Here is a 15,938-nt window from a genome sequence, read left to right on the forward strand (position 1 = left end):
TTATGAGGTCAATGACAACGGTGGTACATATAGTTTCTGTAAATGGTAGTATTATGAGGTCAATGACAACGGTGGTACATATAGTTTCTGTAAATGGTAGTATTATGAGGTCAATGACAACAGTGGTACATATAGTTTCTGTAAATAACATTACTGAATCATTATTAGAAGGCCTGTTTCATACACAGATATATACATGTACCTCTGACAGTAGCATAGATGACGTGTCCGTCTTGTAGTTGAAGACCTGATAGTATGGTGTGGTGGGCGTGTCCAACATTTGCGAACACCCTGATGTCTTCCTCTCCTGGCATTGACCCTGTTACATGAACACGTTTGTCATTTCAGCAATGTACATTACATTCTAATCTACTAATAGATTATTCAATACTCTTACAAAGTCCATGTTCCAAAACTTCCATAAACTCTTTTCGTTAGAAGAAAGAAACAGAAGAAAAAACCCTATACAAATTATGTACTTGACATACATCTCAACGTACAATATTGTCCTACCTAATGCAACATGATAGAAGGCAATGCCGCTCGCATGTGAACTTGTTCCTTCCTCCTCCACATCAGTAAAGCCAGACCAGTTAACACTCACTTCAGATGTGCTCATCTGTGAGAGATATACTTCGTTAATGGATTATTCATAATCATCTCTTGTTTCAGTAAAAGAAGATAATTACTGCATTTGAACTTTTGAACAGAATGTTTCATGTTTCTAACTCAGTGTGTAACAAAGCTATCACAACTTCCAGTTTGGATTATGTAAAAATTTCCGGGAAAAATGCTTACAACATAAGAGCGGAACGTCCAATATATCCCGATTAGTTGCAATGAACCGCCAATAGTCAACCCTCTCTGTTTGACTAACCCCATTCCGGTCTTACAGCTAGGTTAGTCAAATAAATAAAGTGAGGAAGTGTATTTAAATAATCAATGCGAGAGAACAACCAGTCTACATCATCCGCCGATACAGATTCCATTGGCGTAAAAGGGTGAAATAGGATTATATGAATGAACAACTGAAAATCAGTGATGACACCAGGTGTTTGTGGAAACACTTTCCATAATCATAAGAAATCTTGTCTGACCATTGTACTATTCCAACTATATCATAAGCATATGTTTTTGAATCACTATCAAATTGTGATGATACCAGGTATAAGTGAAAAGGTGAGCGTATCCAGTCTCGTCGGTATCACAAACACATGCAAAGGTAAGTCAACTGATCACTTGAAAAAAGACCATGGAAACATATGTCACTTTTGTCGCTGATGCCAAGAAATGAAATGTCACATACCTGATATATGTTTTCCTTTAGCCCCTGGATACTGACCGAGCCAGGAGATGGTGGAGTGAGGTCAACAGTGATACCGTCACTACAAGCATTCACCTCTTTCAGGACAGTCCCCCATTTCTCATTTGTCACCTCCGCCTCCTCGGCTTGAATACAGATGTGAAACCTCTGTCCATGGGAAAGTTCTTCCTTGTGGTCAAAGTGTATGTTGACAAATTCTTTTCCTGGAAGATGAACAAAACACACAATGCCATTCATATTAAAGTGTCAATTTTGATCAGTAAAGATAAAGTTCAATATACTCAGCAAATCGTCTTGTTCAAAGTACCTGAAATTCGTTCAGAAATTATTATAATGTTTTGTTAAATCTACGAGCAAACAGTTGTATTAACATGAAACATTTCAAAATATCAACAGTGAGCCACATACAACAGACTTAGAAGTTCGCGGAGAAATAGTATATCCTCAAAAGAATCACCCGTTTCTCCACATTTGACAACATCGGCCAATGCACATGGGTCAGTGAAAGTCATCAGACTCTCCCGCTTGTAGTGAGATGTGGGGTCCAACTTGTCACCGGCTACCACCGCCCACTTGTACTTCCTGTGACGTAAACTTGGCCACACAGCAGACAGGACGTTTTTGTAGGGAGTATAATCAACATCCAGCATAGGCCACAGGGCATTCTGTTCTAAGGTGATGCTGTTCCCAATGTCCTTTCCAATCATTATACCTGCCAGGAATATATGACATACAGGTATGCAACTGATATATGAGTGAGTGAGTAACTGAAGTGAGTGAATATGGTTTTACACCGGTTTTAGCACTATTCCAGCAATTTCGCGGCGGGGGACACCAGATATGGGCATCGCACATTGTAGACATATGTGTAATCAAACTCCGGTCTTCGACCTGACGAGCGAACGATTTAACCACTAGGCTTTCCCACCGCCCCCACTGAAGGAACTAAACAAAACGATGAACCGCACGTGGGGATAACTCCCCTTCATATTCAATTGTTTAAACGGTCAATTACTTGTTTTTCAATTTTTCATGATATTGACCAAACATTTCAGTGATTTCAAAATCTGTTAGAAAACCTCTGTCGCCAGCAGGGCCCAGACCTTCATTATGTGATTTAAAGTAATAACTGACCTCGGCTAGGCTACGGCGACATATGATAGAATGGTGTGAAATTATTTTTCAAATATTTCTATAAACCTTCAAGGCTCAAGAAATCATACAATGAAATCACGTGAAAAACTAAAAAAACCTGATAAAATAAAATAGGCCCACCGAAATAATATACATGCACAGTAAAGAGCAACTCGCGACCGAGCGAAAGCCGAGAACACATTCCGCATGCATCATATAAGGGTGACTCATACAGTATACAGACCCGTATACAGACCCGTGAAGATCCAGGGTAAAATAGGTCTTCAGCAACCCATGCTTGCCGTAAAAGGCGACTTATCCTTGTCATTAAAGGCGACTAACGGGATTGGGTGTTCAGGCTTGCTGACTTAGTTGATGCATGTCATCGATCCCAATTGTGTGGAACGATGCTCATGATATCAATCACTGAATTGTCTGGTCCAGACTCGATTATTTTGTAGAATTTTCCTATTCGGAATATTCTATAAGAAATATGTTACCACTGTTATACCGAGGCTGTTGTCTCCAACAACTTCTCTTATAGCAAAATCTTCCACAGAGATCTCAATCACCTCATGCAGCATGTGTGTAGCCACCTAGCTGCCATGTGACACCCTTCACTCTTGTCTCTTGCGAGAGCAAGTGCTTGGGGGACGGACGGGCGGGCAGCAGTGGTAACGTATTACTTATAGAATATTCCGAATAGGAAAATTCTACAAATTACATTAAATAATAGGTTACCACTGTTATACCGAGGCTGACTACCACAGTAGGTGGTGGGGAGCACCTACAACCCGAAACCTTGGACTTCCCGGCCGCAGCATCCTGAGGGGTAACGGGAGTCCCTGACCGGAGGCGGCCGCTAGGGCTTTCTCCAAAGACGGCTTGATCCCGTGCAACAAAGTTGACGCGGGAAAAGCCTTGTCGGCAGACTCGGCAAAAACCTCGGAGGAACCCACAGAGCTGTGGATTCCCCGGGTTCCCGCTGAGGCCGTGGCATGTCCTCAAAGAGGTCATACACCATGGCCACACAGTCCTTAGTCGATAATGGGAGTATCGGCTCGGGGGAAGGACTGGTGACTATGGTAGCCACCGCCGTACCTGTGGACCCCGCGTCCGAACCCGCAGCCATCGAAGGGGCTGGGGACGGAAAAACCAGGGCCTTATCCTGAGATAAGGCCACCAGTTTGGAGTCCACCAGTTGAGACAACAAAGCTGCGACGGAAACCCCGAACAACCCAAGGGCCGCCAAGGGATGCGCCGCCGTGGAGGTAGTGCCCGCAATGGGCGCCCGACCGGATGAACCGGCCACCTCAGGGGTGATAGCAGAGCGCATGTAGCGCCTGTATCTTGCAAAGTCCTCCGGCCCCAGACCCTCACACAGGGTGCACCGGTTGTCCTCGCAAAGGACCCTGCACCATGGGCAACGATCATGAGGATCCCAAGAAGACAAAAACTTCTGACAGGCGCCGCAGCGCATGTTAACAGGAGTAGCCAGGGTGCTGGACAAAAGATCCATTTCCATGTCAGACATTGTTCTTTGAACAAAAACAAAACATGGTTACAACACACACACCAAACATATTCACAAACGTAGATTTTCCGAAGAAAAACAAACAATAATAGCGAATACATAAAATACATATAATAGATATATATAAATATTAATAGGTGATGCAAAAAAAAACCACGATATACCACTAAAGGTGGACGGAAGACACAAAGTGCCGACGCCACACCCCGTTAGTAGCAAAAACAAAGGCGCGAAAATTTAGGCAGGAAAATTTTCTAAGCGCAGTATAACGAACGCCCCATAATTTACAGTTTACTTAGGACGAAGAAACAGTAATAAATATCACAAAAGATAGGCAGGAGGCGGAAAACCGTAGAACGCAAGTAGAGCAGTCGATACACGTCTTGCTATGGCAAGCGAAGAGACAAGAGTAAAGGGTGTCACATGGCAGCTAGGTGGCTACGCATGTGCTGCATGAGGTGATTGAGATCTCTGTGGAAGATTTCGCTATAAGAGCAGTTGTGGGGGACAACAGCTTCGGTATAACAGTGGTAACATATTACTTAATGTAATTACAGACCACCATCATATAGCTGGAATCTTGCTAAGTACAGCGTTAAACAACAAACCAACCAACCAACCATACAGTATAAATACTGAAAAAAACATTTCTGGCAAATTTCAACAATGTTACTCAACTTTTGTTAAGGACCTAACCTTTGACTATTTTGATCCTTGGCAAATGTTATTAGTGTATTTTTCACAATTAAGTGTTTTGTAAACATATTCTGGAAAGGGTTATGAAACGTCAAAGGAAATGAAAAATACTTTTGAAAAAAACTTATTACTTTTCATGTACCCTCATGTATGTAGGAAGTAAATATAATATATTATGATATTTTAATAGGACATCATACTGAGGCATACATACAGTTGTGCATCGATTTTGTGAACATTATACTATTATTTTACATTTCTTACCAACAGCATCAATGATGAGCGAAGGCTTCACCAGGAGTAGATCAAAGGCAGAGCAGTTTCTGACATCAGCAGACACTACAGTAGAGTGACCCACTTTGTTGTATCCTCTGACGGCTAGGCGGCGACACTTACTAAAGTCCAGAGGTCTGGAGAGGATGATCGTGAATAAAACCTGCCACTCAAAAATGAAATTCACGTTATCAACATCACTCGTGTTTGGCTGATATCAAGAATGTGTTTTGAATGGAATCGTTAGTTTAAGATGAAATGTATTTTATCATTTAGGTTACCTGAGTTTCCTGATTAGTAAGATTGTTCACAGGTGTCCAATGTGTCAGAAGGTTGCTGAAATGTCCACTATCTGTCAGACTCCACTCAAACCTGTCCATCACAGCATACGAGTTGGATGTAACAGGTATGTCGCCATCGCGGAAACGATCCAGGGCAACCTCGAGCTGTGCAAAGGTAAAGAAAACTTGCTATTTGTGTTTTTTAAGTGTTTGACTGAGTTCAACACAACATGTATTAGTCGTTCAATCATAGGACAACGATGGAAGATTATGTTGGCATTAAATGTTCAACACTGTGTATGGATATAGTGTTGTCAAATCTTGTATTCCGAACCTATCACACGCCAATTGCATTCTAAGTGCCACCATAAATACTGATGTCCAAAGGTGGCACCTTAGACCAGTATGTCATCTGTATATGGAATATATTGAACAGCCATCTTCTTTCAGAAAGTTATACGTCCAAGTATATTTCTGGATATTCTATGTTGATAATATGATTGGCTACCGTAGTGCTCACTTGTGACATCAACTCTGTCTCCGTGTATGTAATGTTGATGCTCCCTGCTACAGGAGGATGGGGTATTACTGTCACACCGTCACTATGCACGGGCCTGGTGCAGACTCTCACAGCACAGAACATGACAGCAGCCCTGTAGGTGTGTCCTGGGGCCAGGGAAAGTCCACTTAACACTGCATAGTCCGTGACTCCCAGGCTTGTGAACCCATCCACGGTGTGCCACAGATCATCTGGAAATGCATTATCGCTCTCTCAGGCATTTGTTGCTATGTGTATACAAAATATGGATATGTACGCACATTATACTTTATATCTCATCTTTGAACACTTTACTTGGCTATGTATGTTACAGCATTTTACAAATGATATCTTAATATTGAGTGCACACACATAGTTATCTTTGGTCGTTTGTATTACATTGTCCGATTCTGTCCAACTTGTGTGTATGTTGACTGATGCGTACCAGATACACCATTCACAAGGCTAATGATCACTTGACTAAGGGCAGAATGTACAATAATATCATTAACCCTATTGTTCCACTACTGCTAAGACAATTAGTTTTGATGCTTCAACCACGTAAGATGCTTTTCATTCCACATTCTTCAAATATGGACATTGGTGCCATGGTATGGAAGCCATGTTGGACTGAATGTTCTTGTAATGCAATTTATCCATTTCTTCAAAAAATATTTGACCATATGGTTTGCATTTCTACTATAGTAAGCCTATTTTTCTGAAACTTACCATGGGAGTGACTGTCTAACTCCAGATGTTTTATAGCCTTTGCTATTAGTAAGCCTTAAATATTTTGTTTTAGTGTTCTAGGCTTCTCTTTAACTAAACTTTTGACCATATGATTCGGAGAAGCCTTTTTAATACTTGCTGTTAAAAGTCATCTCTTCTTGCATTAATAAGTTTCATTAATAATGTCAGAAACAACATCTCAATTAGAGACTATGCCCCATCAGACGGTGCATATCAAAGTGAAAGATTGAGTATATTGTGGTACAAGAAACCACACGTCAGTGTATTGTGTTCTGATATATAAAACCGGTGATAATAAGATGATATACCTGACCCATGGAACTTTGTTTCAAGACGTATCTGGACATCAGTGTAGGGAATGTTGACACCAGTCGCTTCCCAGTTGGCGGTATACACGGACGTGGACACTTGGTAGATCAGATCAGGAACACACTGATGCCATAGTGTAAGTGCAAAATCAGTAAGTAAACATATACGAGAAATGTAAAAGTTGGACCAATATTTCATCGAGGTCTAACAACTTCATATTCATTGCTATTGTGGTGTTTACAAATGTTTGATGAATGAGTGTTCAGTGAGTTATCATGACGAGGTTTTGGTGTACTTACAGGTACATCTCGAATGTTAGTCTTGCTTGTGGTCCGATTGTGAGTCCCTGGATGGAAAGAAGTATTACACCTATATTCTCACTTATAACATTTAAGCTGCTTAGAAAAACATTTGTTTTAGTCATGCCCAAATAATGTCCACATCACACACTAATATATCCTATCAAGTCATACCATTGGGACATCTGTCTCCATCTCTAACTGTGACACGTCCACCTACATCTTCATTATGTTTGATGACCATGACCCCATCTGATGACTGACTGATTTCTCCAGCAGATGTCCTGGCCTGCACTGTCACATAGTACACCTGTGAGAGAAGAGGCCAACAACTGAAAGATTGTGCTCGACTACATACTTGATCGCTGTAGGAAAGGCAGATTAAAGGACAGGTCCTTTCTTCATATCAAACATATAATATATCATTATTGATTTTGTAACCTGAACTAACCCTATATTAAATCTGGTAACTCTGAACATATCTCACATATGTGTTGTTGTTTTTTTGTTTTGTTTTGTTTTATTCAATTCTGTATATGATATTACAGAGTAATACATTGAATAGCACGTCATGTGGAATACTTATTAGGTGGAGGTTACTTACCTATGCAGCAGACAGCAAAATCTAAGTTGGCTACAGGTGTACAACAATGTTTACAAATGGTGAAATGGGCAGGCTACATTTGCCATGTTTACTATCTCACATATGTGTTTGTGATATAGCTATAATGACAAAATGGCAGGTATGTACATGTTCACTTACAGTGTGCAAACTTAGTATCAAGTTGTTAAACTTGTGTGACATGGACTTTTCAACATCTTCATAGGCTCTGACGTTTTGCAGTCCAGGCAATGTACCAATACAGACACTATACTTGACCCCAATCAGGTCATCGTCAAACCCAGACCATTTTGTATGAAGCGTGGTGGTAGAGAGCTGGAGATCTGAGTCCACAAAGTCCTGAAATGAAACAAGAACCAAAACATTAAATGCAACTATGTGTGCACTATTGAATGTTCAATGTAGTGGTGTCTAAATGAACGATATCATGTGTTTTCTCTGTTAGCGTGAAATCTATTCTGTTGACATACAGATAGTTAACCTTATAGACACAGGTTGTTTTACCGTGATGTCAAAAAGTTCTTGTTCTTCCTGTGGACAGATATCAAGTACCACTCCCGGGGAAGGTAGTCTGACATCGTGGACGTATGGTTCTGATACACCAACAGTCCACAGTCCGACAATGTTGGTCACTTTGAGTGAAACATAGTACGTGTGGCCGTGATGCAGATCCCAGTGGAGGTTGCGGGTGGCTACAGCTGTGCATGATGGTGGCTTGGAGACAGAGCATCCTCCTCCTGACTGGAGAGGGAGGAAGGGGAGGATCCTAGATCCACCAGGAGACGAACCTGAATATGGTTAAAAATATGTGAAACCAGGAAAATGAGTTTCAATTTCATCTAAAATCCTGTATGTGTTGAAGGATCAATTATCAATGTAGAGTTTTAACGTTTACAGAGTATACAAGTGGATTCTACCTGAAATATTAATGTCAGATTACAGTCGTTACCTGAACTGTCATTCTTGTGTCATATAAAAAAATGTTTTTTTCAGATTAAAAACGATGTTTTATTTGTCTGTTTTCAGTCGTACAAATTCATACAAACCTGTAGAGGTTATGGATTCTCGGATGAAATCCTCCTTGGGAGCACTTATTGCATTTTCCTTGCTCAAGAAAATCTACATGACATACCGTATTCGACGTAATAAGCGCCCCGCTCTAATAAGCACCCATGGCGATATTTGCTAATACATTGTCACGTGAACAATCCCAATTAGCACCCCTTCCGATTGATCAATGTAAACAAGACTTATTCATTTGCGTATAATACGCACTCCTGTGTTATACGCACCATTAATTATGGGCAATTAAATTCTGGAAAAATATATCTGACGTACATAAACATTTCAGGCTGTCAGCATAAACACCAAAATAATATTTTAATAAGAGCCCCCTATTTTTATTTTTGAGAGCGCCCTGGGCGCTTATTACGTCGAATTAGGTAGTTGTAACCATTTTCCTTAATAAAAAATGTTACCACACAAAAAACAATGTTTTTGTATGATATATGACCACCCCAACGGGGCCTCACCCTTTACAGGCGACACATGCCAAGGGGAGCGACTCTCACCCATATCTTTTTTCCAATGTCTTATAGCAGACGGAATGTGGGGGGGGCGGGCGGCCGTTTCATCAGAGAATCCATAACCTCTACAGGTTTGTATGATTCTCTTTCAGATTAAATCCTCCTTGGGGCACTTATTGCATCAAGATATACTCCTAAAGATAATAAAGGAAGTGGCATCCGTCTGCAACAAGCGAAAATAAACACATCGTTTTACAAGACTATAGAGAATTAATAAAATGGAACCCACCTTATCGTGAGGCACCACCTTATCATGAGGCTTGAGACAGGGCTAGTCTGACCATACGCTATGTAAAAAGCCGCAGTTGTAAAGCGAGTGAAAACTCAAGAACTGATGAACTTACCCGGCTGGCTCTAAATTGCCGCGGAGCAGATCTCCTCAATGGGCAGAGCTGCGGCTTACACTTCTGACGCAGCCACTGCCCTAAACGAATGAGCCTTCAACCCCTCAGGGGGTCCCTCCCTTTGTTCGTATAGGCCGAACAGATAGCAGAATCAATCCACCGTGAAATAGATTGTTTGCTCGCAGGGGAGCCAGCCTTCCCACCGCCGTAACAGCAGCATAATTGGTTATCCTTACGGATATCCTTAGTCTTGCTGATATAGACCTTGAGAATCTTGCGGACATCAAAGACATGAGCATGTCTTGCAGAGGTCCCCAACGAGGAAGGCTGTGAAAGAGCAGGGAGCTCGATAGGAGCAGTCACGTGGAAAGCGTGTGTGACCTTGGGACGGTAAGAGTCCGGTAGGCAAATACTGACTCTGTCCCGGTGAAAGACGGTCAGCTCGGGATCGGTGGACATTGCGTGAATGTCGCCTACCTGTCTACCTGACGTCACCGCCACGAGGAACGCCGCCTTCCAGCTCAACAGCTGAAGGGAGAGAGACGACAGATCCCGAAAGGAAGGACCGGACAGCCAATCAAGAACGATTGACAAGTCCCAAGGAGGACTGATCCGCCGAACAGGCGGTCAGATCCTGTCCACGCCTGCCAAAAAGCGCTGCACTTAAGGGTGCGCACCCAGAAGTGCCCCGTCGATAGGGACGTGAAAGGCCACAATGGCTGGTGAGTACACCCTGACTGTCGATGCCGCCAGGCCAGCATCAAGTCGTGATTGGAGGAACTCTAACACCGCGACTAGATCTGCAGAAAAGGGATCTGCATGCCCTCTATCGACACACCAGCGCGCATAGCAGGCCCATCTATCCTCATACTGAACGTTTGTCGAATCCCTCCGCGAAGCCAGTATTGTGTCTGCAACCCGTGCAGGAATACCGCTCTTCTGGGGGCGATTCCTGACAGTGGCCAAGCCACCCATTGAATCCTGGGATTCGGGTGGAGGGCCCTGTTCTGGGATAGGAGGTCCGGTCATAAAGGTAATAGAACAGGAGGCTGAGCCAGAAACCTGAGAATTACTGGAAACCAACTCTGCGCCAACTAAAGAGGTGCCAGGAGCACAAGAAGCCTCGCAGGCTGAGTGGCTAGCTGAGACAGGACCCTGGGAATCAGAGGAACTCGTGGGAAGGCCCACAGAACTCTGTCCGTCCAATCTAGCTGGAAGGCGTCTGGTGCCACCGACCTCGGGTCAGGGACTCGGGAGCAGAACGTTGGTGTCTGGTGATTCACCCCAGACGCTAAATGATCCACCTGTAACGACCTGTATAACAGGGAGAAAATTCCGAATATCCTCAGATCGAGCCTCCACTCATGAGGAGCGAGGATCCGGTGAGACAGAGCGTTCGCACGGACGTTGTCCACCCCCGGGAGATAAACAGGTAGCACCCTGATATCGTGAGAGTCGCACCATAGTAGGAACTGCCACGTCTTATTTAGGTGAAACCCAGAAAGCACGGGTATGGTGCTGACAAACCTTGAAACATAATCGGGGCAAACCGGGATTCGAACCCGCAATCATAGGTTTCTGGCATGCTTAAGGGACGCAACTCTGTACAGCGAATCGCGGCGTGACCGCTCTCAATTCTAACACATTGATATGCAGTTTGTTCTCCTGCTGAGACCATAGTCCCAGGGCAGTGTGATCGTTCAGAACGCCTCCCCAGCCGGAGAGTCTGTTTGAACTGTGAGAGATGGAACAGGTGTGTCAAGAGGGATTCCCCAGGACAGATTCTCGACCTCGGTCCACCACTGAAGGTGTGTAATGAGCCACTGCGGAGTCTCGAGCACTGTCTCGAGATCTTCCGAGTTCGCCCAATGTCGACGGAGTGCTTTTTGAATGGGTCACATTTTCAAGCGCGCCCGCCAGACCACCCACTGTTGCCGCCATGTTGCCCAGTAACTGGAGCCATGTACGAGCAGTGTGACTTGCGGACAGAAGGAACTGGGAAGTAACCCTTCTGACCTTGGCAATGCGATCTTGTGACAGAGATACAAGTCCGCTCACCGGGTTGAAATTCGCCCCTAGGAAGACTAGATTCTGAGTAGGGCTCAGCTCTGACTTCTTGAGATTGACTATCCACCCTAGAGTGATCAGAATGTCTATCAATTCTTGTGTAGCTATCTGACTCAGGTATTGCGATAGAGCTCTTAGTAACCAGTCGGCGAGGTACGGATGGCAGAACCGACCTTTCGACCTGGCAGGAATCAACATCAACTTGGTGAACACCCTCTGGGCCGTGGCGATCCCGAATGGTAGTACCCTGAACTGATAACACCTCCCGTCGAAAGAAAACCTCAGGTATTTCTTGAACTCGGGGTGTATGGGTACGTGGAGATCTTTTAGGTCTATTGACGTTAGCCATTCTCCTGTCTCGACAGCTGAGATCACTGAACGCAGTGTCTCCCTCCTGAAGGACGGTACCTCTATAACTTTGTTCAGCCTTCTCAGATTGAGAATAGGCCTGAACCCTCTTTTTTAGTGACTAGGAAATATGTTGAGTAGAAGCCCTCAATTTCCTGTCCCTCGGGAAACCGGTTCGAACGCAGCTTTCATAAGAAGTGTGTTGACCTCGGCACGGAGGAATTCCGCCTTCTCTCGGGTAGTAGGCACCGGAGTGTGCTTTATCCCGGAGAAGGGGTGCAGATGATGTTTCCACCAAGGCAAATGGCCATCCCTTAGAGTGGACAGGGTCCAGGGATTGGATGTAACTGTCTCCCATTCCTTCAGGAATAGAGCCAGTCGGCCGCCTATGGGGACATCCGGCTTGAGGCAGTGGACCCCGGCTGTCGGCAGTTCGATAACTTGCAACTCTGGGTCCAACCGGGGGCCTTTGGGCGCTAATGGGAACCCAATGGATCCCCGGCCCCGCGAAAAACCTGCTGGCCTAGACCAGCTGCCTTGCCCCAGGCCCTGCCTCTCTTGCTCTTGTATTGGAAGCATACAATTGAGCGGCCTCTCGGACCACCTGTTGAGCCCCAGGGAAGAGGGTGGCACCCATCTTATACGGCAAAGCAAGGAGGTCTTGGCGTGTTGAAGTCGAGTATTTAGATACCGACATCCACAGCCTGCGCATGCCCATAACAGCGCACATCATCTGCGAGGCACAGCTACGAATAGCGTCCCGCGCAAGATGACTGTGAACTTCCGTTAGTTGCATGGCCAACTCCACAGAGTCGGCTGGCCCCTCCCCCGCTAACTCCCTCTGTACAGCCGACACATATGTGCAGTGTACAGACAGAAAGAGCTGTTGGTATGCATTACGATATTGCTCCTCGAAGCATATGTAAGCAGCCTTCAACTCAGCACCGCCTGCGGGAAAGGGGGGCAACCAAGTTGGGGGTCGAAGACCCACCCCCCACCCCCCCAAGGGTAACGGATTATTTTTTCCGAGTCGAAGTTAATCGACTCTTCCCCGAGAGATGAAGCAGACGAAGTTGGAAGGGGACGCCCGAAGGCCTGGGCCCTCGCATCCCCGGGCTGCACCCGGCCGGAAGCTGAGTCCCTGTCCCGAGGTGCCGGGGGTTCAAGGGAACCCTACTGGCTCTGGGCTAGGTATCCAGTAGTGGAAGCCTCGGCCTCGGAAGAGGCGTCTGTCTCTGCTAGGAAAAATTGTGCGTCGGTAGTGCACGGGCTGGCGCCCGCCACACCTCCACTGGAGAGCGACCTCGAGCTGGAGCTGAAGCCCGGTCTCGGCCAACACCGGGCATAACACAAGGTCTTAAAGCAGCATCTGGGGGTTGGTAGCAGAACAACCCGTACACAGTTTGAAGGTCTGTAAAAATGACCGTAATTTCTGAGGTTGGCGGGAAGGGTATTAAAGTGTATCAGTGCGATATAAAAATCAGAAAGATACATGCATAAATTGTGAAACTAGAAGCAAAGGCGTAATGTAGAATGCGATTTGTAACACCATACTAATGGCCAATGTCGTAGTATAATTATAACACCAAAGGGGGCGTGTTACTCGCGAAGGTTTAAAAACCCGTAAAAAAAAAAAAAGGTAAGTGTAGTTTATAACTTAACACACCAACTCAGCTTTATGTAAAGTAAAAAATTGTAGACCAATGCTGTATGATATAACAAAACCCCAAGCCGTTTCTAATGGCCTTGGTGTTGCATGTATCAGCCCGTGGAACTACAATATAGACTATTGAATTCAAAGGTACCGTACACATGGCTTATAATTACAACTCTATAACTTTACAATGCGAGGTATTACGCCTTTTCAATGAAAAAAATGTACCATACATACAGTTTGGTCAGCCATGGTTCTTGTCGAACGATAGATTCACTTATTTTGTCTTGTGTGAAAAATCAGTACGTCTGTCTCTTACAGATGACATAAGGAAAGTGATTTGGGTGAGAGTTGCTCCCCCTGGCATGACGTGCCGTGGGGGATGAGGCCCGGTAAGGGTGGTCGTATATCATACAAAAACGAAGTTTTTTGTGTGGTAACATTTTTTATTATGGAAAATGGTTACAACTATGTCATGTAGATTTTCTTGAGCAAGGAAAATGCAAAAGGTGCCTGTAGGAGGATTTAATCTGAAAGCTCTAGAGTCTTGACGTACGTCTGCACTGTCAGATGACATAAGGAAAAGTGATTTGGGTGAGAGTTGCTCCCCTTGGTGTGTGTCGCCTGTAGAGCGTGAGGCCCCGTTGGGGTGGTCATATATCATACGAAAACGTTGTTTTTTGTGTGGTAACATTTTTTATTAAGGATTTAATCTGAAAGAGAAGGGTATCTCTCATACCCTCACGTCTAGTCGCACGTTTAAAAGGAAGCCAGAAACTGGAATGTAAACATTAAACTTGTTTCCGTCCGGTTGTGCACGCACCTCCCTATGACATGTCACAAATCTTGAAGAATAAGATATCAAGCAGGACTGGACTGGATTACTTCCCTGTGGGGATGGCTGGGTGGGAACGTACAACTGAAAACAGACCAATAAAACATCGTTTTTAATCTACAGGCCCGTAGGCCTGACTAGACAGGTTGCGCAGAACGACATCGAGGTCCCAGGCCGGCAGTCGGAATTTACGTGACTGATCTTCAACCATGAAGGCACATAGAATCTTCTGCAACTACTGTACTTTAGTGAGCTTGTCGCCCGTAGGAGACGGCAGCACTGAAGCCAAAGCTGCCAGATTAGTCGAGATCGTAGACGCTTTCAGACGCCGAGATGACCGGAGATTAACTAGAAACTCCGCCACCTGTTGTGGGGTTGCTACCGCCGGGTTGAAGCCATGAGACCTGGCGAAAATGGAGAAAGTGGTCCACTTGTCATCGTACAGCTTACGAGTCGTAACTCGATGTGCCGACGAGACAAGCGCTGCTGCTTTAGCCGGTGGCTGATCGATGATCTGAAGAAGTTCTGGGAACCACGTTCTGGCCGGCCAATAAGGCGCGACCAAAAAGGGAGGCGGTTGTTGTACCGGGTTGCGAAGAGATCTACATGGGGCAACCAGAGTCGTTCTGTCAGCAGATGAAAGAGTGTTGGATGGATCATTCACTCCGCAGGAGACGGCCTCGATGGTCTCGACAGGGCGTCGGCTATCACATTCTTGGGATGTGACGGGCGTGTACGCCCATGTCCAAGTCGTCGACGAGGGCGAAGAACCTGAATGTCGAGTCGTTCCCTGTTTGTCGATGCAGTGGACGACTGTGGAGTTGTCCGACTGTATCATCAGACGTTTCCGACGAAGTCGAAGTTTCGAGAACTCGACCGCCTGAATCACTGCTTCCATCTCGAGGCAGTTGATTTGGAGGACCTTTTCTACTGGTGACCACAGCCTGGCCGCTTGGTCGTCCCCGAAGTGTGCTCCCCAGCCTTCCAATGACGCGTCTATGAATAGGTGTAGTATGAACGGAGGCTCGCTCATAAAGACGCCTTCGCAAACATTCGACAGCTGGAGCCACCACTCCAGATGACAACGTAGCTGCGCCGGAAGTGGAACCAGGAGATTGGGAAACTCCAGGTGGGGGTACAGCAATCTCTGCAGCGGATGAGGTTGAAGACGACCTCGGCGAGTCAGGTCTTGGGCCGATGTCAACAGACCGAGGACTTCCTGCCACGTGTGCACCGACGCCAGGGCATGTAGAAGTCTCGGAACACTGATGACTATCTTGTCCCAACGGTCTTGAAGTACCGTGACCAGATTGACCCCTGTCTGGAAGCGTATCCCGATGTACT

The 15,938-nt window shown here is 45.2% G+C and overlaps 1 protein-coding gene across 1 annotated transcript in view; it reads right to left on the reverse strand.

The window, feature by feature from the left end:
• LOC139443253 (uncharacterized) overlaps positions 1-15,938 on the reverse strand; it is a 76,546-nt gene that overhangs the window by 20,220 nt on the left and 40,388 nt on the right. Inside the window, exons 25-36 of the mRNA XM_071224224.1 lie at positions 8,265-8,548; positions 7,902-8,099; positions 7,313-7,448; positions 7,139-7,185; positions 6,839-6,962; positions 5,763-5,992; positions 5,243-5,407; positions 4,953-5,124; positions 1,782-2,036; positions 1,307-1,527; positions 514-619; positions 203-319 (exon numbers count right to left, since the gene is read on the reverse strand). Of these exons, the coding sequence (XP_071080325.1) occupies positions 203-319; positions 514-619; positions 1,307-1,527; positions 1,782-2,036; positions 4,953-5,124; positions 5,243-5,407; positions 5,763-5,992; positions 6,839-6,962; positions 7,139-7,185; positions 7,313-7,448; positions 7,902-8,099; positions 8,265-8,548 (2,055 nt within the window). The remainder of the gene's footprint in view (positions 1-202; positions 320-513; positions 620-1,306; positions 1,528-1,781; positions 2,037-4,952; positions 5,125-5,242; positions 5,408-5,762; positions 5,993-6,838; positions 6,963-7,138; positions 7,186-7,312; positions 7,449-7,901; positions 8,100-8,264; positions 8,549-15,938) is intronic.

The sequence above is a fragment of the Haliotis cracherodii genome, unplaced genomic scaffold, assembly GCF_022045235.1.
Source record: "Haliotis cracherodii isolate W230 unplaced genomic scaffold, xgHalCrac1.p SCAF_5, whole genome shotgun sequence".
NCBI lineage: Eukaryota > Metazoa > Mollusca > Gastropoda > Lepetellida > Haliotidae > Haliotis > Haliotis cracherodii.